The 27,317-nt window shown below is 42.2% G+C and overlaps 2 protein-coding genes across 5 annotated transcripts in view; one reads left to right on the top strand and one right to left on the bottom strand.

Annotated features, from left to right (window-relative positions):
- Positions 1-10,781, top strand: part of lsamp (limbic system associated membrane protein) — a 509,494-nt gene extending 498,713 nt beyond the window's left edge. For all 3 annotated transcript variants that reach the window (XM_026192044.2, XM_026192043.2, XM_026192046.2), the window contains 2 exons: positions 3,022-3,170; positions 7,133-10,781. In XM_026192044.2, the coding sequence (XP_026047829.2) occupies positions 3,022-3,170; positions 7,133-7,230 (247 nt within the window). In that variant the 3' untranslated portion in view covers positions 7,231-10,781. The remainder of the gene's footprint in view (positions 1-3,021; positions 3,171-7,132) is intronic.
- Positions 10,782-13,742: 2,961 nt separating this feature from the next.
- gap43 (growth associated protein 43) lies at positions 13,743-26,674 on the bottom strand. 2 transcript variants are annotated; one of them, XM_026192051.2, is made up of 3 exons: positions 26,243-26,674; positions 19,053-19,671; positions 13,743-15,070 (listed from the first exon to the last, which is right to left on the bottom strand). In XM_026192051.2, the coding sequence occupies exons 1-3, from the start codon at positions 26,270-26,272 to the stop codon at positions 14,991-14,993; spliced, it is 729 nt and encodes a 242-aa protein (XP_026047836.1). In that variant the 5' UTR covers positions 26,273-26,674; the 3' UTR covers positions 13,743-14,990. The 2 variants fall into 2 exon arrangements, with proteins under 2 accessions (XP_026047836.1, XP_026047837.1); XM_026192052.2 differs by having other exon boundaries at positions 19,044-19,671.
- Between the last annotated feature and the right edge of the window lie 643 nt (positions 26,675-27,317).

Here is a 27,317-nt window from a genome sequence, read left to right on the forward strand (position 1 = left end):
AACTCCTTTAATATTTTTATACTGTTTCTTTCTTTTTTATTGGGACTCACTGATCTGCAGTAAAAGGTGTTGTAAAACAACTCTTTCAGTGGCATTACAGAGTGGCGGCCCCACACATTGCAAAGAAACTTTGCCTCCTCGTCAAAGTCAGCTTAGAAGGACTTCAGCAGTTTTTGTAATCACTACCTCTCCCGGGTTTGTTTTATCCCCTCCAAAAAAAAAAAAAAAAAAACACAGCAGCTTGCCTGGAACGGGACTGAGGCACCAATTTTTGGTTCCAAAAGCTTTGCTCTCACCTGCACCGAGCAAACTGAGGAAACAAACAATCCAGAGTTTGAACAAACTGTTTGGCACGAGCTGGTGAACACACAACGAGGTGCTGAACTCTGAGCAGAGAAGCTTAACTCCACTAAAACTGCAAACATCCATCTTCTGTCAGTCTCGCTGAAATCTCCTCAGGTGATGAATTGAAATTCATGCTATGAAACAGAAATGAGCGTTACTTCACAACGCCTCTGACTTTGCTGGTCTCTGAGAATCTTCACAGTGCTTGAAGACCCAATTAGCCTCAGCAGAGACAGATACATCATGAGTTTAGAGCAGTGATAATGCTACCTGGATGTCATGACCCTTCCTGCACTTTTTGCATTCTCCCACTGCTTCCACATTTGTAAGTTGTAAATCAGTACACTACAAAACTTAGAATCAGCATCTGCCTATCTCCAAAAGCATCTAAAGTAGGATGCTTCTCCTGCTCTTTGAACAGTGATTCGCTCCATCCGTGCTCCTGACATGAGAAAATCCAAACTGAGTTGTCAGCTAGTGTGACAGACGGATATGTTTGTTGTTTTGTCAGCTGATGCGTGGCTGTCACAACGACCAGAGCATTTTCAATCATCTCTGGGTTACAAGTCTCAGCAGGACTCTCCTCTTGATTTCATTTATCACTGGCCCTGAATCATGACAGACCTGTCACTCTCCTTGGCGCTGATGACCTACTTTAGATGCTCCCACAGGCTGCGGAATCTAATCTGTCGTCCGATGATTTGCTTTGGTCTTTCATCTGTCCCGGCCCGAGACTGCAGCCCTCGTGAGCGCACCACATGCCCTCTGCCAAATAAACGGGGTCAAATCATTTCAGTTCAGGGTTTTATTGTAGCTTCCTTGCATTAGGAAACAATGGTTGGAAGATATCCAGTAGAGCTCTGCTGCCCTCTGCCTGTGAGGAAAATCATCAAACATAAAAGCGTCCCTCCAAAAATAAAGGGGGGGGGGGGGGGGGGGGGGGGGGTGAAAAAAAGGTTGACATCCACAACTCCTGCCAAATTTCAGATAATATATTCCAGTGTATTATGCCAGATGAAGAACCTGGCAGACACACAGGCATATTTGAGGATGAACTTGAAATCAGAAGTGATGGAAGTCGTGAAGCTGCGTGTGCCAACGCGTTAAAAGTTAAAATGTTGAGCTCCATAAATGCAAATATGGAGAAGGTGAACTCTGGGAGGACACAGATCCATTTTAATTTTTTTTTATTATAACATCGTAGTTTTCTGCAGCTGGTTAAGTGAACTAACAGCCTTTGTAGCAAACTGTGAAAACAAAAGAGACTTCTATCTTTTCTGTCTGCGTCCATTCAGACTCTTGCCAGAGCATCACAAATCATGAGCTGCAATCTACTGTAAAAAAAACAAACATAGGTGTTTGTTTTCAGCTCCCTGTAGTGCTGTGCATTATCTAGATCGCTCAGCATGCTCCGTAGGCAGGCAGGCCTTTTTAATAGTGCACTCATGAAGACACACTGGAGAATATATCTTCTGCTGCTGGCCTTATCATCAGAGAGGGAGGGGGAGACTGTGCCGGTGCACTTGCCCCGTCTTCTCTTACTTTCAAACGCACACACACACTGTTCCCAGCACTCCCAAGGTGTCCCTGTTGGAAGGACCTCAACACTCCCTACCGCCACCGCAGCACCCCGGCAAACCAAATTATGCTGTGCCATGATGTGCCGTTTCCTTTTTATGTTAATACTTCCTATCAGCCTCGTATGTGTCAGCACAAACTTCTCGCTCCTCTGCTCAAATTCCGATTACCACATTACCCCGACTTAAGTAGGATTAAGTTGAGGCGCCTTGAATGAGCCTCACCTCATTCATGATATGAAAGCGCTCAATCAGCCCAGAACAAGACGAATCCATTATGCACGGCGTGGCGTTAAATTAGTTTTATTTAGTCGTGATGATATAAGGAGCAGTTCATCAGCAAGGTATACAGTCTGAGTCAGCAAAAGCTGTATTGATTCATTTGCTGTGAGTGGGGTTCAAGGTTGACATCAGCGACAGTCAGAAGTGTGACGGTCGCTAGCAGCGTGTTGGTATTTCATCTGGACGAAAACAACTGAAAGTATTCTTTTGGTTGGTGTTAAAGAAAGAAAATTAAAATAATGTGAACAGTGACATTTGAATTGTTGATTTAGAGAAAGAAAGTAACGCATTATTTTTTCCACTCGTTTGCAAGTTCTGCAGGTATTCATCCAAAGCTAAATCTTCACAGGCGTTTCCCCTCGCCCCGTGCGAACTGCATGTTGTTCTCTTTGCTCGATAGGACGCTGCATTCACCTGCTGGTAAAATGCAGCGTCCTATCAAACTGTTAATGAAAAAAATTTGTTCCAAAATGAGAAAGGCTTATCTCGCTCTTCTGAGCAGCCACAACGCCTACGCTCAGAGAGTTCAGCAGCGTGACCCCCGCTGATGCAAAGTAACGTCCGGCTAGAAGGTACAACTTGTTTTGGAATGTAATTAATGGGCTTGGCTATCTGAAGACCTTTACTCCAGTACAGTAACAGTCCATTAGCAAAACATTGCAGGCAGACATGATTATAAAACATATGGACATATATAATGTATCACTTTGTAAAGACATTTTGAATGTTGTTTCAAGGTTTCTGGTTTCAAGACCTAATTTTAATCTTTGTTACTTTGAAGTTTCTTAAAACTGTCTGGTCTACGTCTCCTCTCCAGGCTGGCTAATACCCAGAGCATCACCATCCAAACTTCTGGAACTACCACTAGTCTCACGATTGCCAACATCACTGAAGAGGATTATGGGAACTATACCTGCGTGGCCTCAAACCGACTGGGAGTCCAGAATGCCAGCCTTTTCCTCTATAGTGAGTATATACACAATAAAATGGTGAATAGACTAGTACCTATAGAGTACTTTTCTACTCTAACTGAGCGATCAAAGTGATTTATACTACAAGCTTCATTCAGCCAATCACACATATATTCATGTGAGCACTTTTTTCTATAGCTAAGCACTTGTCTAACCCCCACACACCCTCAGGGCAACTCTGGATTCAGTATTTTGCCCTAAGGATACCTCAAAACAAGCTGGAGTAGATGGGAATAAAATCACCAACTTTCTGATTGGTAGACCTGCTCACCACCCTCACTACTTCCATGTGCTATTTAAATGTGACATTAGAGGCATGTCTTACAGACATAAAGACCTGGGTGACCTATGATTTTATGCTTGTGAAGTCAGACAAAGCTAGAGTTGCTGTATTTGGCCATAAGCAACATGTCTAACCAGATACTTAGATGTCTGCTAGTACCACCCTGGTGTCCATTACTAATGTCATGATCAGGAAATGTCCGCTAACACACATTTTTAGGGCCAACTGAGTTCATCTTTGCCATCTTTGCCAACTTAAGACTCATTTATTTAGATTGGCTTTTAATTCGATTTGTGCTGTGTGTTTTATTATTAATGTATTTTATGTATTTCTGTTTTATATTACTGTGAAGCACTTTGTGGTTTTTATCCTGTGAAAAGTGCTATATAAATAAATTGATTTGATCATGTCAAAATTAGAACCATCCTGTCTCAGAGTGATGCTGAAAAACTAGTCCATGCATTTGTTATTTCCAGGGTGGACTACTCGAATTCTCTGTTAACCATTTGTCCTAAAAGCTCCCTGAAAAGCCTTGAAAACACAGAAGTGAGGTCATATTTCTCCTATATTGGCTTCTCTTTATTGACTCTCCGTTGAATCAAGGAATTAAATTCAAAGTCCTCACGTACAAAGTCCTGAAAGACCAGGCTCCATCATATCTTAAAGGCCTCATTGTATCACATTGTCCCAGTAGAGCTCTTCGCTCTCAAACTGCAGGCTTACTTGAATTTGCCAGTTTTTTAAAGTAGAATGGGAGGCAGAGCCTTCAGCTATCAGTATCTCTCTGTGGAACCAGTGTCCAGATTATTTGGGAAGGCGGACACCTTCTCTGCTTTAAAGATTAAGCTCAAACTTTTTCTTCTCTGTAACATTTATGGGGCTGGTCCCTTAGTTAAGCTGCTGTATACTCAGGCTGAGCACGTATCCTCCACCCCTTTCTATGCAGTCCCTGTGTGTTCATATATAACAATAAGACTATAGTATCATCACTACACCATGTATGACCAAGACGTCACCTGGGGTGCTGGTTTTGCTCACTGGGCGTAGCAGGCAGCCCATACGCTATAATGCTGTTGCAGATGCCTGGGTGTTCCTTTACTGCACCTCTTTTTTCCTGTCCTCTGTCACAAAAAATCACCTAAAGGATAATGAATATGGAGGTTAAGTGTTAATTTTTAAGTTTCAGACTAAAGTCAAAGAGAAGCCAAGTCTGTTTCTGTGCTCTGTGATGCAGTCTCTGCCCTTAGAAACGTTATTTAAACATGCAAAAAAAACACCACAAAAGAACTATTAATGGGAAAAAACCTCAGGAAAAGCAAAATATTCCTTTCCAAAGGTGAACAAACGTATTTTAAGTGAAGCATATGGTTCATTAGGACATGGAGTGAGGTCAGACTACAGAAAAACCAAGAGGCAAAACTCAAGAATGCTAACACACATAAAGGAAAGACCAACGAACACAGACACAGAGAGAGAAGACTCTCCCAGAACAGTAGCATGTCCCCCCAGATTGTCCTAATCCACCTTCAGCACCCAAGAATGGGACAGACACACAAAGGCACCCTCAGCTCGGTGGTGAAGATTTAAAAGGGAAGAAGGGGGATCGGGCTAGATGTAACCAAAGCTTGTCTCAATTCACAAGCATCAAAACTAAAATTAGATCACAGTGCGGATGTCTTTAATAACTGAGCTGCATTCATAAGCATGTAAATGTTTGCAATATTCATGAAGCGTTCTAGTTCCATCACTGATTTTTGGCCACTTGAGGGTATAAAAAAGCATGTTAACAAGCTGACATACACAATCACACACACGTCTCTGGCACCTAAACTTCTCAGACATCCAGATCCACAAGAGCAGCGCTGGTGTCAATTTGGAGTTCTTTTATTTGGAGCAGTGGTTAAATCCACTTTGATTTATTTTACAGACTATTGATTTCATGGTTTTTCTGAATATAAGGCTCTTTAGCTGCTCAAACACGGTCGGCAGCTGGGCATCAAATGGCATACAGCGGGGTTATCAGAGTTGTTTTGTTGGTAATGAGAACATGTGGGGGTTGCTGAGAAGATCGAGGAATAAACAGCGCTCGTAAATGGTTCAGCCTGAAGAATCGTGAAGCTGCGCAGGGCCGCAGAGCCGGGTGATGATTCCACCATTACTTTTATGGTTCGCTGTTAATATCATATTTTTCACATTGGCAGCTGTCAGAGATCCCACACAGTTGTTTCACTGAGCACAAAATTAATGCTGTTTGAATTGCTTTCTTTGAGCTTTCACACCCCAAAGCCTGGCTGGCACAGTGCTGCTTTGAGCTCAGAGGGCCGTCGTGTACCCAACATTTGAATTTTATATCAAACTGCACTCAAAAACAACACACTTCAAAATGATGGGTGCATGTATAATATGCCACGAGCGCCGTAAACAATACCAGAGCAACAAACCCACATTTCCCGTGGCCAGCAGTGGCTCCACTCACTGTGACAAATGTGTCTCGTTGTCTCTGCCAGCACTTAAAAGCTGTAAAAAGATGAAATCGTGGCAGGGAGGCAAAGCCAAATGGAGACTAGCTCCCAAAGGAAGACATCTGCACTGACACTGCAGACTGGGATTTGAACAAAAGGGAAACATGTTTGAAAGTTAAAAGAGATGATCAATTTATTTTTGGTGGCAATAAAACCTCCTTTTTCGTGATACTCCAAAGAAAGAAAGAAAGTGCCAACATATAGAAACAAAGTAGTAATATATAATAAAACAGTAACAAAAGTCCCACAGAACGCCTGGATACAGATCAACATTAGTCCATGACAATATTTCCTTTGGATAAGTTAGGTCTGTGTTTTTGTTGAGTTTAGTGACATCTAACATTTATTTTACTGGACTGACACACAGGAAAAGGTGATAAGTGTTTCTTTTACACTCAAAATACTGTCTAAATGTCGGTTTATTCGCTCCATAAATCTTGTGCAGAAGAGTGGTGGAAGAAAGCTGCAGAGATCAAAAGTCATAAAAAGCCAGTTTGTGGGAAATGTGAAGGAATTTTTACTTTCCATATCATGAACTTGGTAGAAATGCAACATATGGAGGGCCCAAACAAGTTCTGCAATTATTATATGCAACTAGCAGGTAAAATTTACTTTAGTTGTGTTTGTTTAGCATTCAAATCACATGATTTTCACTGATCATATACCTAACCTGATAGCCTGGCTACTGCTGACTTAACTTAGCTTGATGAGCTACAAACATGGCAACAAGTATTACAGGCAGTTGTTAAACCAGCAACTTGCAGTTTCCTGTATTCTGCAACAAGACTGCATTTATTTATTTTTTTCTGTCATATTAAGCTTGATCAGCAGGCTCACCGGTTTATGCCTCCTCTGTGGTTTAAAGCGTTGAATGATCACTGAATAACACAGCGTCAATGGCACAACATGGCCACTAGATGTCACCAAAAACTCCTGCAAAAGGCTACAAACACATGTTTATTTTCCAGTTTACTGTGTAGAATGTCTGCTAGCAACAGAACAGCGATGCAATGACCCTTTTTTGTGCAGGATTAAAAGGAAATAAAACTGTATTGTTCTTTTTCTTGTTCAAACCAATATTGTGGTTGCTCTAGAAGTCTGAGTGAGCTCTTATTAACCCTGCTGCCTTTCTCTCTTTGCTTCTCCACACAGGACCCGGGACAGGCAGAGATATCAACGGCTCTGCCTGTGTATCTCAATCACTGTGGCTCCTGCTAGCCTCCTTCGCCTGCCTTTTCTTGAAGTGTTAATATCCCTGCCCTCTATCCTTCCCCTTCTCTCCCCCCAGCCTCGCACCTTGGCCTTCCGCCCCATTCGCTCTTCTTCTTCTTCTTCTTCTCTCCAACTCACCGGCATCCTTACTGCTACCTTATTACCAACTTTGCCGCCCTCTTCCCCAGACTGTTTGCATCATGATACAGAAACCTTACGTGCTGTCGAGCACTGCTTACAGGTGTGAAAAAAAAACGATGGGTTATGAGTAAAATGTTTTAGGAACAACAACAAAAAAAAAAAGAGTAAAATGAAGGACAAAACAAACAAACAGTGCTTTTTAAAGAATTGCATTGTTCTTTTTGATTGGTATGCACTTCTTTTGTTTCTGCTTTATCTTGTCTTCTGGGTCTGGGTCGGGCTTTGGGAGGGGGGTTGTGGGGGGGTTGTTTGTTTTTTTGTTGTCTACATGGGAATAAAAATGAAGGTGGCCTGGCTCACAGGGACACCAAGAAAACAATCATTTGTCTCTAGGACTACTGAAGACATGAGGTGTATTTCTTCTTACTCCCTTAGATGTATTATGTTAACTTAAAGCGTAGATTTAACCGAGTGTTTATAACCAGTGCATTAATGAGAAACACGTAAAGCATCTGCCAAATATACACGTAAATTTCAAACTAACACATGTGAAACTCAAAGGGAAACTGCTACGGCTGATTTTGCGATGAGATTAGAGCTGTAATTTGATGCTACTGTGCTGAAACACAGATATAGTGTTAGGCAGATACCTCTGCAATCAGTGTCATTGCAAGCGGAGCCCAGAAATATGGGAACAGAAACAAACCTGAAGAAATGAGTTTGTCTGGAGCTCTGTGATATCTTGCGACCCTTCCCCATTATTCCAAAAAACAACCTGTTTTTCTTTTTCTTTCTAGACTCTCACTTACAAACAACAACAAAAAAGAGAACAGGGAAGAGAAACACACAGTAGGTTATAATGATGCGTATTGTACATAGTAAAATTTTGTATTACTCTATGATAAGAAAACCATGATGTGCAGTTTATCTCAGAGGCTGCACCGAGCAGTGTTTGCATTCAGTCGATGAGTTTTAGGATCATTTTATCCCTACTGCTGGAATTTGGATAAAAATGTATGACACCAATGAATGACTTACTTTTTTGTTTTTCTCTTAATCAAAAACACGTGTTTTCATACGAAAATGATACAGAAAAAATCATAATATATAGATATTGGGGGTATTATTTTGTGTGCACCTCATGAATCCACTGTCCTTATATATGAAAAAAGCTCATTTTACATGATTCTGAATATGGTTGTGATTTGTTGAGGATTAATGAAATGCAGACCTTTGGACCTGGCAGATACCCATTATACAACAATGTTTTTTATGTTGTTTTTTGTTTTTTATAATTCTGTGCAGTAATTATTGTACCTGTCCTTGAAACGAGATGAGTGCTAGCTTAAATGATGTTAAACAGAGGGAGTATTATGAGCTTCATAATGCTCTTACGCATACCTGAGATTTAATATGACAGAAGAAACCAAATGAATACTGAATGCAGTTCCCCTCAGTGTCACCAAGGCCACTGTGCTGAAGGCCTTATGGGGAAAAAAAATCAAACAAATGAGAAATAATGAGAATAATAGTGCTGTTACCTCACCGTGTCCTACAGCAAGATTTCTAATCACTCTTTTGCCAATGCTTAGACTGAACAGTGAGTTAGTTTCTTTATGAACAAAATGGTTAAATAAATATGTTACGTGTTGATATTTTGAAGAAAATCTTTCAAAGGGAGCAGCTCGTAGGCCGTAGCTGTTAAAGAGACAGCACTGACACTGGTGGTGACTAATAGCGTTTGGACTCCAGTGCCCAGCTCAGCTCTTTGATTGGATGTGTGCGTTCAGGTCTCCGCTCTTTCAAACAACCAAGCCGAGATAGTACTGTAAAAACACACGTGTAATTAATGTCATCCTTGTCACGCATTAAAAGACTCGTTCCCAGTGTGTTCTCTCATTGTAAATGCTTCTGAGGCCATGGCTGTGTGTGTGTAGTGTTGGTAATGCTCCAGTCTAAGCTGAGACGTACAGAGACTGAAAACCCACCGCGTTTTTAATCAAAACTGAAGCATTTATGAATTCATATTTCCATTAGCTCCATGAGACACAACGAAAACAATGTCTTGCGATCAGATCTCTTAGAATACGAAAGAAGCTGCTTGTTTTTACACTTTTATTGTGTTGCGTGCTTTTTTTATTATTTTATCTTATTTGGTTTTATTTTACAACTGTGCGAATGAGTCCTGGTGTTTTTATACTGCAGTCTGCAGATTGATTTTTAGGCTCTAACTTAACCATACTTGAGGACGCTATTGTAGTTTATCAGCAGTTATCTTCTTACCTTAATTAGAGCCGAATGATCTGGTAGCTATGGTGAAATAGTTTTTCATGATCAGTTTCCATAAACATGGTCTGTGCTACCAGTGAGCTTTACAGAAGAGACAAAATAAATGTGTTGTCTCTTTGTTTTATTTCAGCGGGGGAGACCCTGACAGACCAAAAAAGCTGGGTCAGATATCCTCAAATTGCGTTCTGCATTTAATTTCATGAGCCTGCATACAGGTCATTGTCTAGAATTTCTGCCATTCAGGTGTGTTTTCCAATGAGACTAAGCTCACCGATGTGGAAGTGCTTCCGTGCGGGTTAAAACCAGCTAATAAGCACTTGACTTATAGGACCACTGATGTAAAAGCCATGGAGCTCTGTCTTATCCATAAAGCAGCGAGAAAAAAGGAGATCTGGTGTTATTCCATTGCTCATAGAAACCAACAGCCAGCCTATAATGACACAGCACCAACCCCCTGCAGACAGACCTAGATATCTACTCAAGACTGTAGATACAGCTATGTAGTTTACTACTCAGCATTGCCTCAAAACATCGCCGAACTGGCTTGTGTATGTGTGCGTGTGTACTCATCTGTTTATATGATTAACCTGCTGGAAAAGTGGCATACATGTGAGGCATGAGATAAATGATGAGTTGGCCCAGCAGCTAACTATCTACTTTCCATTGAGCTATGGTTACACTTGTAACCCTCTATATTAAGTTTAGATTGTTTTTTTTCTCTTCCTCTGTGTGTATATACAGCATTATGTTTCTACTGTAGAATGTTGTAAAGTCAGCAAATCCATAAGATTGTGTTTATACAACTCTACATTTAAAAGTTTAAAAGGCAAATGTAACTATCATGTTTGTACTTCCTTCCCTTTGTCGCGGGGAATTAAGATTCAATCATGGATTAGGACACAGCAATGTCCCTTTTTTTCTATTTTACTTTATTATGGTATAAGGTAATTGAAGTCAGTTTCTAAAAAATAAAATATGACATGTAATAAAGGTATATGAGAAATGTTAACAAAATAAAGTTGTTTGAATTCAGTGTTCTGTATTTGAATGTGACATGAAATGTCGAAGCAAAGTAACCTTTTCTTTCTGGAGACAGCTTGGAACACATGTTGTGTTAATCACCATGTAACATGCAAATAAAATAATATATGTATTGTTATGTTTTCTCTGGGAGACGTTTTTGTCCGCGGGAAACGTGTGAAAATTCTGCTCATTAGCAAGGGGAATGGTCCATTTTCACCTTTTTCTGGTGCCAAAGACAAAGACTGTGGTGTTATCACTACCACATATTGCCACACATTAATGACAATATGGCTCAGGCTCTTTTCACCACAGAGATGTGCAGCAAGTGCTGCAATAAAAGGTTTCGCCACTAGGTGTCACACTAAACCAAATTATGCCCTACATGAGACTTTTCTAGTCTTACTCACTGCTCCTGATCTACAAGCCACACGGTGCAATGTTTTTGGAATGTATGCAAACGTTATAAAATGTCAATTTCAGAAAAACATGTAGGTTCACATTTTTCAATTCAAACCTCACACACCAGTAGGGAAAATGTAGCTGTTCACCATTGTTTTCATACCTGAGCACAGTGGGTACAGTTTTTTTGTTTTTTTAATTTCATTTTTGTTGTTGTCCTTTTTAAATAGAAGGTGCTAGCAAGCATTCTCTTCAAAGTACAGGGATTTCAAATGGGAATGATGAGTGACAATGCAGGAAGATAAGAGAGTATGAGGATGGTATGAACTAGCCATTTTAATTGAGGAGATTATGCTCTTCTTGTTAGCACTTGACAAATAGATTGCGGAAGGCATTTATGTAAATGTTATATTCAGGTCTTGCATTTTTCCATGGAGTCCTTGAGCCCTGATGGGACCTATAGCATTTGCATACACAGATTGCTTGTAAAGGATTAAGTCATTCAGATTTTAATCTAGAGATTTTAAAAAAATCAGTAGGCTAATGCTCAGTGCAAAATGTGCATGTAAACATATGTAAAGACTTATGTAAAGACTTTGGAGAAATCTGGTAAAGGAGTGTGAGTGTACCTAAAAAATATCACCTGGTTCTTAGTATATCTTAAGATTAGCCACAGGTGCAAATCATCATCCCTCCTATTCAGTTGGTACGGTGATTGGTTGGTTGGTGCTGATTTATTGTTTGATTTTAGCCAATTGTGCATTATGGCCAAATGTGTCAGCCTTGGTCCCATCTTTCCAAAGGATGTTGTTCAAACAGTCTTGTGGTTTATTCAGATGCAACTTTGGAAACCTGGGCCGTTCCCATGTTTCTCCTGGCAGCCCTTCCAAACATACTTGAGCCTTCTTTTTTTCTTTTCTTTTTTTTTTTTTCATTGTCGTGAACGTTAACATTTAAGAAGCTAACTGAGGCCTGTGAGCGATGTGTATAATGGCTGGCCTTGGGGTGAATTTGGTGGTATTCCTGGGAAGATCAACAGCTTCCTGGAATGTTTTCCACTCAAATAATCTTTCTCACTGTAGAATGATGGAATTGAAACTGTTTGGAAATTACCTTATAACTTATAACAGACTGATGGGCAGCAACATTTACTTCTCTAAGATCACTGATTATGTCGTTCCTTTTTCACATTCTGTCAACACATCCCTGAACTGCCGAAAGTTCTCATTTTATAGAGGTGCTCACACTTGCTGATGATCAGTTATTCAAGTGCATTTCATGAGCAACATTTGGCTGCGACTTACTCTTATAATTCCTTTGGAAGATGGCAGAGTATGCAGCATTGGTGAAGGTTACAAATGATCTTCTTATGGTCTCTGATTGTGGACTCATGTCTGTGCTTGTCCCGCTAGACCTCAGTGCAGCGTTCAATACTGTTGACCATAATGTCTTATTACAGCGATTACAGCATGCTGAAGGTACTACACAGCAGTAGTTTAAATCATATCTAAATGGGGACTTGTCTTCACACACTAAGATTAATATCTAGTTCCACAGGGTTCTGTGCTGTTACCAATTCTGTTTACATTATACATGCTTCCCTTAGTCAGTATCATTCAGTGGCATAGCACACGTTTTCAGTCCTATGCACTGTAATCCATAAAGCCAGAAAACAAACATTAATTAGTTAAAGTGGACAATCTCTAAATTTCTGCTTCTAAATTCAGACAAAACTGAGGTAACTGTACTCTGTTTCTTAGAAACATGGTGTCTAACCAAACACTTACGTCTACATGGCCTGACTTTGGTCTCCAGTAACACTGTGAGAAATCTTGAAGACATTTTTGACCAATATATGTCCTTCGATGTGCATATGAAACAAGCATGTAGGACTGCTTTCTTCTACTTGCACAATATCTAAATTAGAAACACCCTGTGTGAAAGTGATGCTAAAAGCCAGTTAATGTATTTACTACTTCTAGGCTGGACGACTGTAATTCATTGTTATCAGGCTGTCTTAAGATTTCCCTGAAAAGCCTTCAGTTAATCCAAAATGCTGCAGCACGAGTACTGACAGGGACTAGAAGGAGAGAGCATATTTCTCCTATATTTTCTTCTTCTCATCAGGGCTCATCTTAAAGACTTCCTAGTACAGTATTACCCCATTAGAGCGCTTTGCACTCTGACTGCTGGCTTACTTGTGGTTTCCAAAGTATTTAAACTTAGAATGGGAGCCTTCAGCTTTCAGGCCTCTTCTCTGTGGGACGAGCTCCCAGTTTGGATATGGGAGTACTTGCTCATAAGGGATCATCTAATTGGTGGGGTCTTCTCTGTATTATTGTAGGGTCTTTACCTTACGATGTAAAGCGCTTTTGTTGTGATTTGGGGCTATATAAACATAACAGAATTGAATTAAATTGTATTTCCCTGTGTAAGTATTGTTTTAATGTACGTTTGGTGCAAGAGCATCTAATCTTACAGGAATACTATCCATTCATTTTCTTCCACTAGTCCACTTCAGGGTCGCGGCGGGCGCTGCAGTCTATCCCAACTGTCATGGGGCAAGAGTTATAATAAAACCACACATGTGTGGTTTCGTGATGGATTCAGTGGAAAATATACATGATTATTGGAAACTGCCGGGTGTTTCAAAGTGACAATATGTTTCTATCAGGCTTTAAACAAACTCCACAGCTTATGATGGTAATTGGCACATTTGCTTTATTTTGAAAACAGACATTGAAACCATTTTTTATTTTTTTCATATTTTTTTTTCTCACAAGTTTGAACTCCTCGATAAGATTGAAACTGGACATTGCACTCACTGGAACATAGGAAATTTTTTTGTTGTTGTTGTTTGCTCATTTGTTTGATTTTTCTCTTAATCTTTTTTTGTAACATCAGTGCAAGAGTATTTTTCCAATTCATATAAACTGTCATAACAACACCAAAGACATCAAAAAAGAAGCCGCCACACCTCTTAAGTTTTTTGTGACTGCGAAAAAGTTCCTCTCAGAGGGAGAGTTCCCATCATGCATCTGGTTCAATGGTTCATGCTATGGCCTCACGTTTGGTTGGCAGAGCACAAATTGTAATATGTAAGAGCCAGTTACATCAATAATATAGTTGATTTCTAGAGTTTTTATTATATGATCACATCATTTAAATGGCAATAGGTCCTTTATTTACTGTAACTGTGAGTATACAGAGTTTGTAAAAGGGGTGTAAACCAAGCTTGAATGACTCAAGCAGAATAGAGAAAGTTGAGTAAATATTGTTTTTGGGATTCAGGATAAAGCTGCCCCAACTGGAAATGTCACACATTTAATCATACATTCTATTATCCATTCAGTGTGTCAGTACATTACCTCTTTGTTGTGTTCTCAGTACACTTGGATCGTGTCGAAAACATGAATTGCATTTATAAACCTGGTTGTCTTTTTGTGCGTGCATTTGCAATACGGATTTCATTTGCAAAATGTGTCTGAAGAAAGAAAGTGCATTACAATGCAAATACAATACGGCGCATTGGCAATGCATTCTTTTTTTGAAATTTTAAATGTGTAAATATCCAGTTGGAAGCGTTCATTCCACCCCCGGTTTTACATCAAATAGTGAAGATGTACCAAATGAAATCATCCACCTCGACATCATCACCATCACGGTAAGAGTCGCTTTTCATAAACATCAGCAACATCAACATCATCATCACCGTCGTCGTCAGCATCGTCATCACTTGCGCATAGTACAGTGTTAGCTTGAGCCAAAAAACTTCACGCTGGAAACTCCCCCAACATGAGAAAATCATTGCCACACAAAAAATGACAAACAAATAGAAACGGACTGCCTTCACATTGAGAAGGCAAAGAGCAACCTTTTTAGATTTTTCGTTTTTGTGGTATTCTTCATACTTTTAATTCTGCTTTCATTAAGTTAGACTTTAGCCTTAAGCATCCTTGGACTCGGTGGCCTCCGCCTCTGCATCTGCCGGGGTGGCCTCCTCTCCTTTAGACTCCTCTGCAGCATCTTAATGTAAGAAGTGGTGGGGTAGAGGGTGTAAGGGTAGAGAGAAGGGGTTTGGGGCGGGATAGATGAAAGGAGGGTGGAGAAAGAAGAGAAGAGGAGAGGTGGAGAGGTGGTTTTACATTGCGAGTAGAGTAATAAAGCTCTGTCTGGGGCGCCTGAGATACAGAGCTTCAAAGATTTCACTCATGAGCAGTAACTTTTGATGTTTTAAATATTTCACCCTCTATATGAAAAAAAAGCCATGTAACATTCGGAAATTCTCAAAATATTCACATCTTCCCTCTCAAAAAAATTATTCGCACATGGAATTCTGTGTTGTTCACAATGTGTCAGCTCCACTTAAACTGAGAGCATGTCTGAAGCCCGCACTGACTGTGTAAATAATAAAAGAAGAGCTTGCTCCTAATGGACCCATGAAGCATTTGAACGGGCATCACAAAGCTAACAGGAGCATCTTGGCCTGTCACATCTGATACAGTGTGATGCCCAGAGTGCACTGCACTATGATAGCAGGCAATGATAACTTGCTAAGAGGTGCACACTGCTGAGTAGCAATCCGTGATACATCACAAAGCAAATGCTAATGAGATTCTTGCTCAGGTACTTTATATTTTTCAACATTAAATCATAATATCCTTCTTTAATAATCCTGTAGCTGGTGCGCTTTTTAGCTCCAAAAAAGCAAAGACATTCTCATTTATACTTAATAAAGACCTTCTTGCACTATGCAGGAGCTACACTGATTTTGGGGTCTTTGTTGTTCCTGCCCAAACTCGTTATCCGAGTGATCTCATCGGGGTGATGTCACACCCCGATGAGATCATATTCTTTTATTAGGAGGAGACATCAAGGAATGATATCATTGCAATGGAGACCAGGGTGCATGTCTCCTGGTGTGTGCGTGTGTTTGTGTGTGGGAGGGCGAGGGAGGGAGGGAAAGAGAGAAGTGGGGCAACGGTGTCTGCACTAATGCGCGATTGTGTGTGTGACTCAAGACAGCATGACTCATGGCAGATCTTCCAGGTAAGAGATAATTAGCTTGTTAGCCACTGTGACAGATTTGAGAATGTCCTTCACTACAGCCACTGAACTGTGCGATGCAAATCCAATTTCACCCAATTTACAGAGCCAAAGCCCGTCATTTCTTGTGTCTGACATCAGCGCGAGCTCACTTTCATACACCAGTTACCGGCTGAAGTGACAGTTTAGCTTTGCTGCTGGGTTTGTGTATGAAGATTGCAGACAGGGAAACAAACATTTATAAGTGTTTCATCATTTCTACTCACTGACCTCTTAGTCTTTAGTAAATAAGACTAATGAGATCATGGCAGAAAAAATATGAAGCGCAAAAGCTCTTTTCAGACGGATAACATCGCCAGCTTTAAATTCTGTCATTCGCACTGAGGTATGTTTTACATAAATGGTTCTCATAGCTTCATTGAAACATATGCAGGAGAGTTACAAAAACAGCCACACAGCAAAAGACTTGTTGCATTTGTGACCATTGACTCAAGTGAAGTGTAACCACACTTTTGAATGGTTGCTTTTCTCCATCATTGTCACTAAAATCTGAGATCAGAGAGAGCTAGTGCCACCCCTCATTCTCAAAGAGAGATTGAAATCTCTACTGAACTGGAAATGGCATCCTTTTTTAATCTTTTTTGGATTTACAATCAGAGTTGATGAGATAAAATGCTATTATATGCACGTTAATGTAGTTTAGGGCACGCTCTACTAACACAAGCCATTCACAAAGATGTGAGAGAGGACTTCTAATGATGTACAAGCCTGTCTTAATATGACAGCCTGCTTTCAGATATTGTGTCATTTTAAAAGTGCTGGGCAAACATTAATAGGTCTGATCTGGTTAGACTGTGGTCTCATAATCGACCAGGACGTTCATTCAGATGTAAAGCAGGTAAGTCCAGATAAATCGGATTTTGAATGTAAACATGTTCATATCTGAAAAAAGCTGATAAAAGTGCCAATATCCATAAGCATGGTATTAATTTCACTGCTATGCAGATGACACCCAACTCTTAGCGTTATAATGAGCTCTTGAGAACCACATATCTGGTGTTACAACTGATTCTGATCTAAGTCTCCATCTGCATATATATTTCATTAAAGGTACGTTGCAGCTTGTTTATGTGTTTATTATTTAATATAGTCTATAATCTGCTTTTAACAGCTTCAATGCTCTGTTTCCCAAAAAAAGAGTTAGAATTCACTAGATACATATAAAAACCTTATGTCACTCTAGGGTTTTCACTCAGTAGCACCCTGAAATCCCCCTGCTCACTGCTGCTCGCTGTGCCAAAACAAAAACTAAAATACATCTGACTCAGTCTGGAGTGGAGACTGAAGAAGTCACTTGGATGAGGAACGAAACATTAATCCCACTGAAAACGCTACAGAGTCAGCTTTATCAAATAAAGAAATCATCTTTCTATATCGTCTCTGAGTCACTACATCTGGACAGTCCAACATCACTGATGGCTTGTTTATAGTGAGAATCTGTTTCTACTACTTGTTACTTTTTCTAGTTAAGTTCTAGTGTTTTCTTTAATGTTTTTAACTTATTTTTCCTGCCTCCTCTTTTTAGTTTTCCAAATTAATCTACTATTTCTTTTCATTATTAATGAATCTGTTGCCACCTTTTAATGTAAGAGAAGTGCTCTATAAGTGCAGGAATTCGATAAGAATTTGTGACATAGAGACCGCCTCATAGAGTACCCATCATCCTTGTGGATGTGACTCTTTTCTGTGTGCAACAAACCTTAACTGAGCGATTTGGTCATAAATATTAATTTTGGTCTCTGAGTCACTTTGGTAAGTTAAGCAGATTGTAGACAGCAGTGAATTCTTAATAAGCAGATCTTTGTCAAGTAGTGTTTGTTTATGGCAGACTTCCCCAGTGCGGATCGTGACCAGTAGGGATCATTAATCATTCATTTAAATCAGAGCACCTGTTCTACCCGCACTGCTCCATGCAGGCCAGCTATCCCATCGAGGTGGTAACTATGACAACAGGGAGACAGTGCTGCCTAGGTGACCTACTTTCTGTGTAGTTCTCCAGTTGGTGTATGCATGTGTGTGTGTGTTTCCCACCTCATGCCCCCACCAGCTCCAGACTGAGCATGCTCCATTAACTACCTGTCTGACCCAGTCTGAGAGTCCTTGGACCAGAAATATGAGTTCATGTCAAGTGTATCTTGTGACAGTGTTGTATCAGTGGAATAATATCATTTAATCTCCAGTTTCTTCTCAGGTCCACATTCCTGCTGTAATTGGACATCACATGACAGTGCTGGAAGACTTTTTTTTTTCTTACCAAATAGTTTAACGTGATGTACTTTTAAAAAAAAAAGAAGTTTAACTGGGTCATCCATTACAACCGTTTTTCATGACTATGGTAGCAGTCAGGTTAATATATCACACCTCGTGTGAAGGCATCTGAGAGCTTTATTAACCTCAGTGATTTATAATTCATGCTGCTTTTACATTATGCAAACAACACATTGCTTTTTATCAATAGCTTTGATCATTCCCAGTATAACAATATCAGTGTGTACCACACTCTTGACCAGTGCTTATCATTTTCTATGCCGGCCTCTGTCTAATCAGTATGGAGTTTTCATCTTGCAGAGGCTGAGCTACAAGGCTGTCTAATCTTATATTGAGCTGTGTCTCTGTGTTAACCAGTGAATGGTGGAGCACTGCCAAATATCTCTAAATCCCAAAGACACACCAAGCGGCTATGTCCTGTGGAGCCTGCCAAGCAGACTGTGTAAAAGCTCACCTATTCTTCTTGATTTTATATTTACAGTAAGTAATTGCTTTTTGATTGGTGGAAGTGGCTGGAACTATTTTTAGCCCTGAACTCACTGCCCTCACGAACATGTGCATAAGTGAGAATGTGCTGGTAAACCTTTCTTCCTGACCACATGGAGCTCTCTCCTATTCTGCATACCTTGTTTACCTTTTGTTTGGTTAGGCTCCTCCTTCTCAGCTGTCGGACTGACAGCAGCAGGCACGTCGGCTTGTCTGGCCTCCTCCTTTTTCTCTTCGCTCTTCTCCTCCTTCTTCTCTTCAGCTGTGGCCGTGGTGGGACTCTTGGCTGGGGCCTCCACCTCTTTGGGCTTCTCCTCAGCTTTCTCCTCCGCTTTTGGCTCCTCTTTCTTGGGTTCAGAGGGCGCTGCGGCGGCCGTGGGAGACGCAGCAGCCGGGGCGGCCGCTACAGGAGACGTTGCTGTGGCAGCAGCTGCCGGAGAGTTAGCTGGCTTGTCTGCCACAGGGCTTTTGGCTTGGTTTGTCTCCTCTTCCTCCTTCTTAGCCTCTTCTCCTGCGGCTTCATCCTGCTTAGCAGGTGCCTCCTCTCCCTCCGCTTTCTTTGCCTCCTCTCCTCCCTCTGTTGCCTCCTCTGCAGCAGCAGGACTGTCACCCTCTTTCTCCTCCTCTCCGTCTTTCATCTTTTTCCGAGTTATATGTCCACGGAAGCTGGCCTGTATTTTGGTGGCAGCCTTGTGGGCCTTGTCCTCGGGTTTGTTGGTGGTGCCATCCTGTTCAATCTTCTGGTCCGCCTCCTCATTCTTCTCCACCTGGCAGGCGATAGACAACATACCAGGTTAACATTTACTGCAAGAGTTGAAAAGGTTGCGCTGAATGTCTTTATTTTGCTAGTGTCCAGTTGTTGCTGTGTTTGTGTGTGTCTATCCCTCTTTTTGTTGGCATGCTGCTTGATCACGAGAAGGCATGCTTTATTTCTGTTTGCTAAAGTATGTAAAAAATAGTCAAACTGAAAGGTCAGAAGTCAAGAAAAGAAAAAAGTGTATATCGTGAAATGGGAAAGCTTAATAAATATATATATATTTCTAACCATTACATGACAATCATAGGCTGGGAAAAGGTTAAAATTTCAGGACATGTTTAGAATAAAAGTGCGGGATGAGATGAGGAGCAGAGTTAGGAGTAGGACAGGAGACAGGGTAATATTGAAAGTCTTTCCTTGATATTACCTTCGGTTACTGGATCCAAAGCTGTCCATCAAATAGTGGGTTGTGCTATGAGTCATATAAATCTAATGAAAAGAAATCAAATCAAATAAAGGAATGAATGATGAGCACTGAAAGTGGCAACACAAAATGAATCAGTACATTCCAAATGAATAGGCAAACAAATCAAGGTAAAATATTCTCTCGCAGGTGTTGGAACCAATCGAAAGCCTCAAATGAACGTGAATAAGTGTAATGAAGCAAAAGAACACAAACCGTCAAGCAGCATGCAGACTGTGTAGCATCAGTTATACCAAATGGAAAAACAAAGTGAGAAAACAACACAATCTATTTTTTATTTATTTATTTATTTATTTATTTATTTTGGTCCTTCCAGGTATCAAGGCTTAGCTTGACCCTACAGCATTTTATCATTTCACGTGCCAGAGTGAGGAGATTTATTGTCTCCACATAATAAATCCAAGGCGCTGTGATTTTAGGTTGTGACAAGTGTCTCCGGGCATTTATTGCAGTTATTCAACCCAGGCATGAGGCTGATATTGTCCTCCTGATAATAACCCTGAAAATAGATTTAGTGAATAATTAAACTTAAATGTAGACGCTCTCCGTGGCATCCATTAATCTTTCCTGCAGTCTCTGCTAATGATATCCTCAAAATTATGAGCAGTGCTCAAAATCGGAGCCAATCTTTATTCTCTGGGTACAGTATATAGCAGCTCCGTGTCTGGCTGCTAGGGAACGAGCTCCCTGCTACAATCTCCTCACCATTCACTGCCATACCCCTCCCAACCATCAAAGGTTACCTTGACAACCAGAGTGCTAACTCATCACAGAGCCTGTCTGCTGTTCGGTGCTATGAAAGACTATATGTCACCCTGATTGGCAGTGCGCCTGACCCCTCGGGGGGAGCGGGCCAATAGGAACTCGTAAATCAGGTGGAGTAATCAGCATGGAAAAGCCAGGGATGCGATGAAGCAACGGTAGCAGCGGCAGGGTGTGGCGGTAGGGGGCAAAGGGGTAAAATGTATGTGCTTACATTAATGTCTGTGTCACCGAGATCTGGCAACGTCTTGTTTAAGGCCAATGAATCTGGGTGGAAAGAGCTTTCGTGCCTCTGCATCCACCCCCTATGTATGGTCTCCCAGTGTGTCATTATGTAGGATATGAGCTTTGACTTGGACAGCCTGTGTGAGGGATCACATCTGTGTGGAGTGATTTAAGACCCCGAGGCCCTAAATCAACACGTCTTCCTCAGGGTCAGTGTGTCAGTGCAATATTGGAGCAGCGAGGGCAAGGTGCAGCTGTATTGGTATATTCAGCTCCTCCGCCTTTATTCCCCCGGGTTCGGGTTAATATACACAGTCTTCCAGAGTAATATTGTGCAGTGTGAAATTATAAGACAGATAAATGAAATACACACTTAAATGTAGTGATTCACATTTAAAATCTGAACTGGAGCTAAACAAGCTACCGGCCAGTGGGTGTGGAAATAAACTTCAGCAGAACAGAGAGCTGGCAGACAAAGCACCACCACCACCACCACACCCTCTGCTCTTAATAATATGCACGTCTCCAGTGACTTATTGGGCTTTTATTGTGTCTGATCTCATAGGTGCTTACAATTGCCAAAAATCTGACCCGAGCACTTAACTCTTAATAGAATTACTTACTGGCTGGGTTCAGTGAGTCAGACGGAGAAAGAGAAAGCGATGGATGAAGGGTGTTTGGGAATAAGGGGTATGACATCATTATTGGAACAGAAGAGCGATGTCATTTATGTTAGAGGTTGGGGAAATGTGATAAAATACCAGAGGAGCACCAGATGATCTCATCTGGTGGTACGAAGACAGGAAGAAGCATCACCATCACAGTTTGACCACAGCTGGAGCGTCATCACTTGAATTATTGATACTTGTGTGTGCATCACCCTTAAAAAAATAAAAATAAAAAAATGCCGTGCTGTGATTTTTCTTCTTCTTCTTCATGGATTCACTTCTGAGATGCAAAACCAAAGATTACTTGACCCAGCACAGCTGACATTTGCCTGCACTGTATTTAAATCCCAAACAGAAGCATCATTGCACATCATTTAAGACCTGCACCTTGAAGCCTCTGACCGGTAATTGAACCCCGGTCACGTACCCTCCCTGCAGGCGCTTTTGCACCCGGCATCTATGTGGTGCACATCTCCATTCATAAATAAGGCAAGACTTAGTGGCTGTTTAAACTCTTCCTTGATTAATTTGCAGTGAGACAACATATTTGCATTATGAGTTAGTCAAATGGCTTACTACAATTAGCCTGCAGTGCTTGCTATTTGCACACAGTCGTTCTGGTTGCCATAGATACACTACTTTAACCGCTGAAAAACTGCTTTCAATCTCCAAGAAAATGTGGAATGTTTGCAACGTAATAGTGCAATTCTTGCAAGATTATGAAGCCAGCAATTATGCAATCTTTGTGCAATTATATTAGCTGTAGTATGATGTAGCAACATTAAAAAGGCTTGCTCCAGGATAAACTGACACTGTGCTATAAAAGCAGCTGACCTGTGACGAGAGAATCTAGTTCACGGGTTATCAAAATGCAAGAGTGCCATTCACCACAGGACACACACACACACCCTCTCTGTCGGATTTGTCTGCAAAGATAATAAATGGACATGGTGAAATGCGCTCAGTGCATTATCTGACTGGCTGGATGTGTCTATTACAGCTGCAGTCTGAGCCTCTCTCCCTGTCCGCCTCTGTCCTTGGGTGGGCACCGGCTGTTGTAAGAACCACACCCCACAGTCAATGGCTTTATCCATAACCACACACTCACACACGCACCATCCCCCCAATGGTGACACAAGTAACAATCCACCACCTTCCCACTGCCTCATTTAGAGTGCCATTAGGGACTTGTTTCAGGAGGCGGGGGGGGGGGGAGGGGAAGACACAGTGGAAGCAGCGAGGTTAGTGCCATCGGACCGCAACTCACACTAATGCATTCGTGCATGCTGTCTAATGATAATGTTGGGGTTTTTCTTACTTATTAATATTATTACTATTACTATTGCAATCCATTCAAGTCCTGAGATTATTTGCCTCTCCACTTCACCCAGCATTGAATGCCTCAAGCGAAAGAGGAGAGAAATATTAAAGGTAATATTTGCATGCATAATGGAGATGCTTGCTTTGCAGACACCCCTTTTTTTATTATCGCCAAGCCAACAGGTGCAGCTGCACTTTAATATGGGAGGCTTGTATGTAATAAAATTAGAAGTCATAAAACAGACTGTATAGCGCACTGGCACTCTTTGAAATAAAATGGAAAAACTCCACCGAGCAGTTGTCATATTACCACAGCTCCACCGAGCAGGTGGAGAGAGACTGTCAGCCACCCTTGCCGGTGGCACACGTTTCTCTCTGCAATGGCACCTCTATCTTGTCTTCGGCGTGATTTCTGTGGCCGTGTCTGCTTTCCTGCAGGAGCCATCCAGACAGCAAAGACTGAACTGCTGTCTGGAACTGCTGAATATCTCCCTCTTTCTCTCCCTGTCGTCTTTCACTCTCCATGAGCAAACTGCTACCCACTCATTCTCCCTCTCTCACACACACACATACACGCACATAGGCACAGCGGAGCACCACACCCTTTTAGCCGGCTATCTCCTGCAGATGAGGAGAGGGGGGCTCAGGTGGTGACTGCCACAGCCCCCGCTCGCCGTCTCTCGCCATCTCTCCCTCCTCTGACGCTTTTTTCCTCTTCCTTTGACGGTGAATTGATGAGCAGCCGTAAAGGATGCACTGTTTCTTCTACGATGGCCCGGGAAAAGATGCTCCACAGCAACTAATAAGCAGCCATATGCCGGCCTCATTACGTCCTCTGGAGCAGCCTTTAATTCACTTACATCAGCTCTCTGGCTGAACAAAGGCTCTGCAATCGCCACTGATCTCATCGGGGGCTGGAGATATATATGTTTCTTTCTTTCTTTCTTTATTACAGCCTAAAGCAGAGGAAAGTCTCAGTTGAGACTAAAAACCTTGTTTTCAAGAGTGACCTGGGCAAGAGAGCAGCCAGTCACACACTGCAAATGAGTGAGCACTGTATCCATAGGTAACCAGATAAGAGACGGGGTAGAGGAGAGAGGAAAAGAAGGTGATGCCTGAGGGAAAGGGCAAGGGTTGCGCACGGTGGTGGTTGTGTTAGTGGTGACGTGTGATAAGAAGTAGAGATGGAGAGTTGAGTGTTAGAGGAATAGCTCATTTGGGCGGGATTTGATTCTGCTTAAGTTCTGCTTATAAGCACAACCTGGAACTGGGTTCAAGATGTTGAGGTGAGAGCTGAATATTGTTGTAAAGCTGCATAAAAAGCGAGGGAGGCAGATGGGACTTAAACTAGGTGCCCGTAGCCACTCCCATATAGTGGAGATGTTGCAACAGCACTTAACACTCCACAATGGCGGGACCCCACAGCAACGCTGCCATACTCCAGAGCAGAAAATCATGCTTTTTGCTCATCCATCCGTGAAGACCGCGCAGTCTGTCCGGATTCATTTATGCTCAAATGCAGGAGCACGAAGATAAGTGCTTGTAGGCTGGGAGGACGTTTTTTTTTCTTTTTTACCCTCCCCTGTGGTGCACGCTTGAGGCGGCGACAGCCTTCCGTAGGAAAAAAAAAAAAGCTAGTGCCTCACCCACATGGCTGCAGTGTGCAGCGTGCCGGCTTCTCTTCCTTCAATGTTTCCTCGTGCTGCTCCCTTTCTCATCTTCGCGCCTGCTCACCTACTCCAGCCACCACCACCACCACCATCACCACGTTCTCGCTCCACCACATATCTGCGAGTTGTAGTCAGCCATCTAGTTTCATTCCATCTTCACCTTTCTGCTTTGTTGCATTCATGCCTCTCCCTACCTCCACCCCCCCGCCCATGCCCCATACCTCACAGCCTCCACTCCCTGTCCCAATCCCTGTTTCACCTCTGTATCAGCGTCTTCTCCCTTTTCCCCCCTCCTCCATCTAGCTCCATGTGCACCACCCTGCTTCTGTTTCTCCCTCTTTCTCTCCCTGCATCCTGCTCCACCTGCATGGAGTTCATCTGGCAAGCCTTTCTTTCCTCTTTTTCTCTCTCTGCCAGAGCTAATATGACTCATCCGGGCTGACATTTAAGAAGCAATCAGAGTGCCATCGGAATCCAGCGTGTTATGGCTCTGATAAAAACCCTAATCAGTTCTGAGATAGCAGCAGGAGCATCGCCCGCGATCACATGCAGAACCACCGCGACAGCTGCTGAAATGCTACCTCAGTGCAACACCTTTCTTTCATTTCATATTCACTGCCGGGACAAGACTGGCCACGGGTACCCAGCACCACCCTTTCACACCCTTTTAAATGAGTGCTCACTTCATAGAACCCTCCATTGACAGCAACCACTCAAAAAGCTGGAGGGCTATGATAATCCATTTATGCTCATTTATTCCCATTGTATTCCCCCCTCGAGGCCACTGACATGATGGAGCTGCTCACTCAGTCAGTACCCCACCCTTTTTTCCCCCCTTCACACTGTGGAAATGATGCACTTTCCTCTGTCACCCACTTCTTCTGCTTAACATAAGACTAATACAGAAGATACCTAGACCTCTCCCCTGCCCCTGTTTAAGGCGTAGGTTAAGAGAAAACTGTCATTTATCTAAAGCATCACTCGCCGGTGGATGAGATTGGGTTTAGTGGATAAATCAGAGTATTTCAGCTTTGATATTGAAGACAATACATAATCTATCAAGTGCCATTCAGTAATAGTTCACTTTTTTCAAGCACTTAATCAATAAGAGGGAATACCGTCGGCCCAGGATCACATTACATTCTTGCTGCCTTTCTACAAGTACGGTGTGAGGTCTGAGAGGCATTGTGGCAGCATCCATTCATGCAGGATAATCACATTAACTAGGCGTGTCTGTGCTCCGTGGATAGATTTCTATAAAGACAAGTCAGGCCTCAAGTCACAGAAAATTACACCAACATTTTGGCTAATCCCACCTCATGCCTCCTAATCTCACCAAAATTGGCAAAAAAGAAAAGAAAAGACAAAACTAAAAAACAAACCCAACAGTCACAAAGTTCAGAACTGAGGTGAAGCTGAAAAATATTGATAAAGCAAATCAGAGCAGTTTACCGGTTTGGTTCTTCTTATGCAGCACAGCATAGTTGTAGTATCCTCCCTTTTTCTTCTCTGCTTCTTTTCTTCCCTTTTTTCTCCCTTTCACTTCTCTCTCACCCTCTCCCTCTCTCTCTCTCTCGCTCTCGCTCGCTTTCGCGCGCACACACACTCTCTCGCTCACTCGCTCTCTCTCTCTCTTTTCTCTCTCTGGCTGTATCAACAGCTAAGCCGCCCAGTACATTTACTCATCCCAGTTTGCACACACGCGCTCTCCCGTCAGTCTGCCGGGGTGCGACTCTCTCACTCTTTCTTACTCGCTGCCTGACAATGACTGCGAGCCCACCCTTTAAACCCCTCCCTTCTGCCTCCCTCCTCGCTCCATCATCCCTCTCGCTCTCTCTCCTCCTCCTCCTCCTTTCCTTCTTCTTCTTCCGCCTCCTCGTCCTCTTCTCACTCATAGTGATGACCCCCCCACCACCACCACCACCACCTCTTTTAGATCGGCACTCCTCTCTTCTACATCTTCTCACCCACCTCCTCCTCCTCCTCTTTCTTGTTCCCTTACAGCCTGGCTCCAGCAAAAGCTGCGGCCCCACCCTAAAAAAGCCTCTCCCTTAATAAATGACTGGATACCTCCCCTCAGTTTGGTCTATTGATACATCTTTCTTTCAGCCGTTTCATTGTCTCTCTTTTTTTGCCCTCAACACCCACATAGCCTCACTACTTTATCCCCTCCCCTTTCTATAACATTTAAGGAGGTTTTTCTTCTTCTTCTTTTTCTTTTTGTTAAGTGGCTCCCAAATGGAAGTTGCCTCCTCTGATTGCTCAGAATCCCTCTCAGACTCGGAGTGTTACAGACTCTGGATCTCAGATCAGCATTATAAGCCCGGGAGCCCTGTTTCCAAATTACCACAGCAATGCCAAAAGCATGTTTTCTGGCACAGTCAGGGAGCAGCTCTTGGCCAGGATAGACGTGTGAAAGAGAGCAGTGATGATCGTTCAAACGCACGCACGCACGCACGCACGCACGCACACACACACACACACTCTTTGCTTTTAGGACACGTCACCCCACACCACCGATCCGCCA

Source organism: Astatotilapia calliptera, chromosome 14 (assembly GCF_964374335.1).
Source record: "Astatotilapia calliptera chromosome 14, fAstCal68.1, whole genome shotgun sequence".
NCBI lineage: Eukaryota > Metazoa > Chordata > Actinopteri > Cichliformes > Cichlidae > Astatotilapia > Astatotilapia calliptera.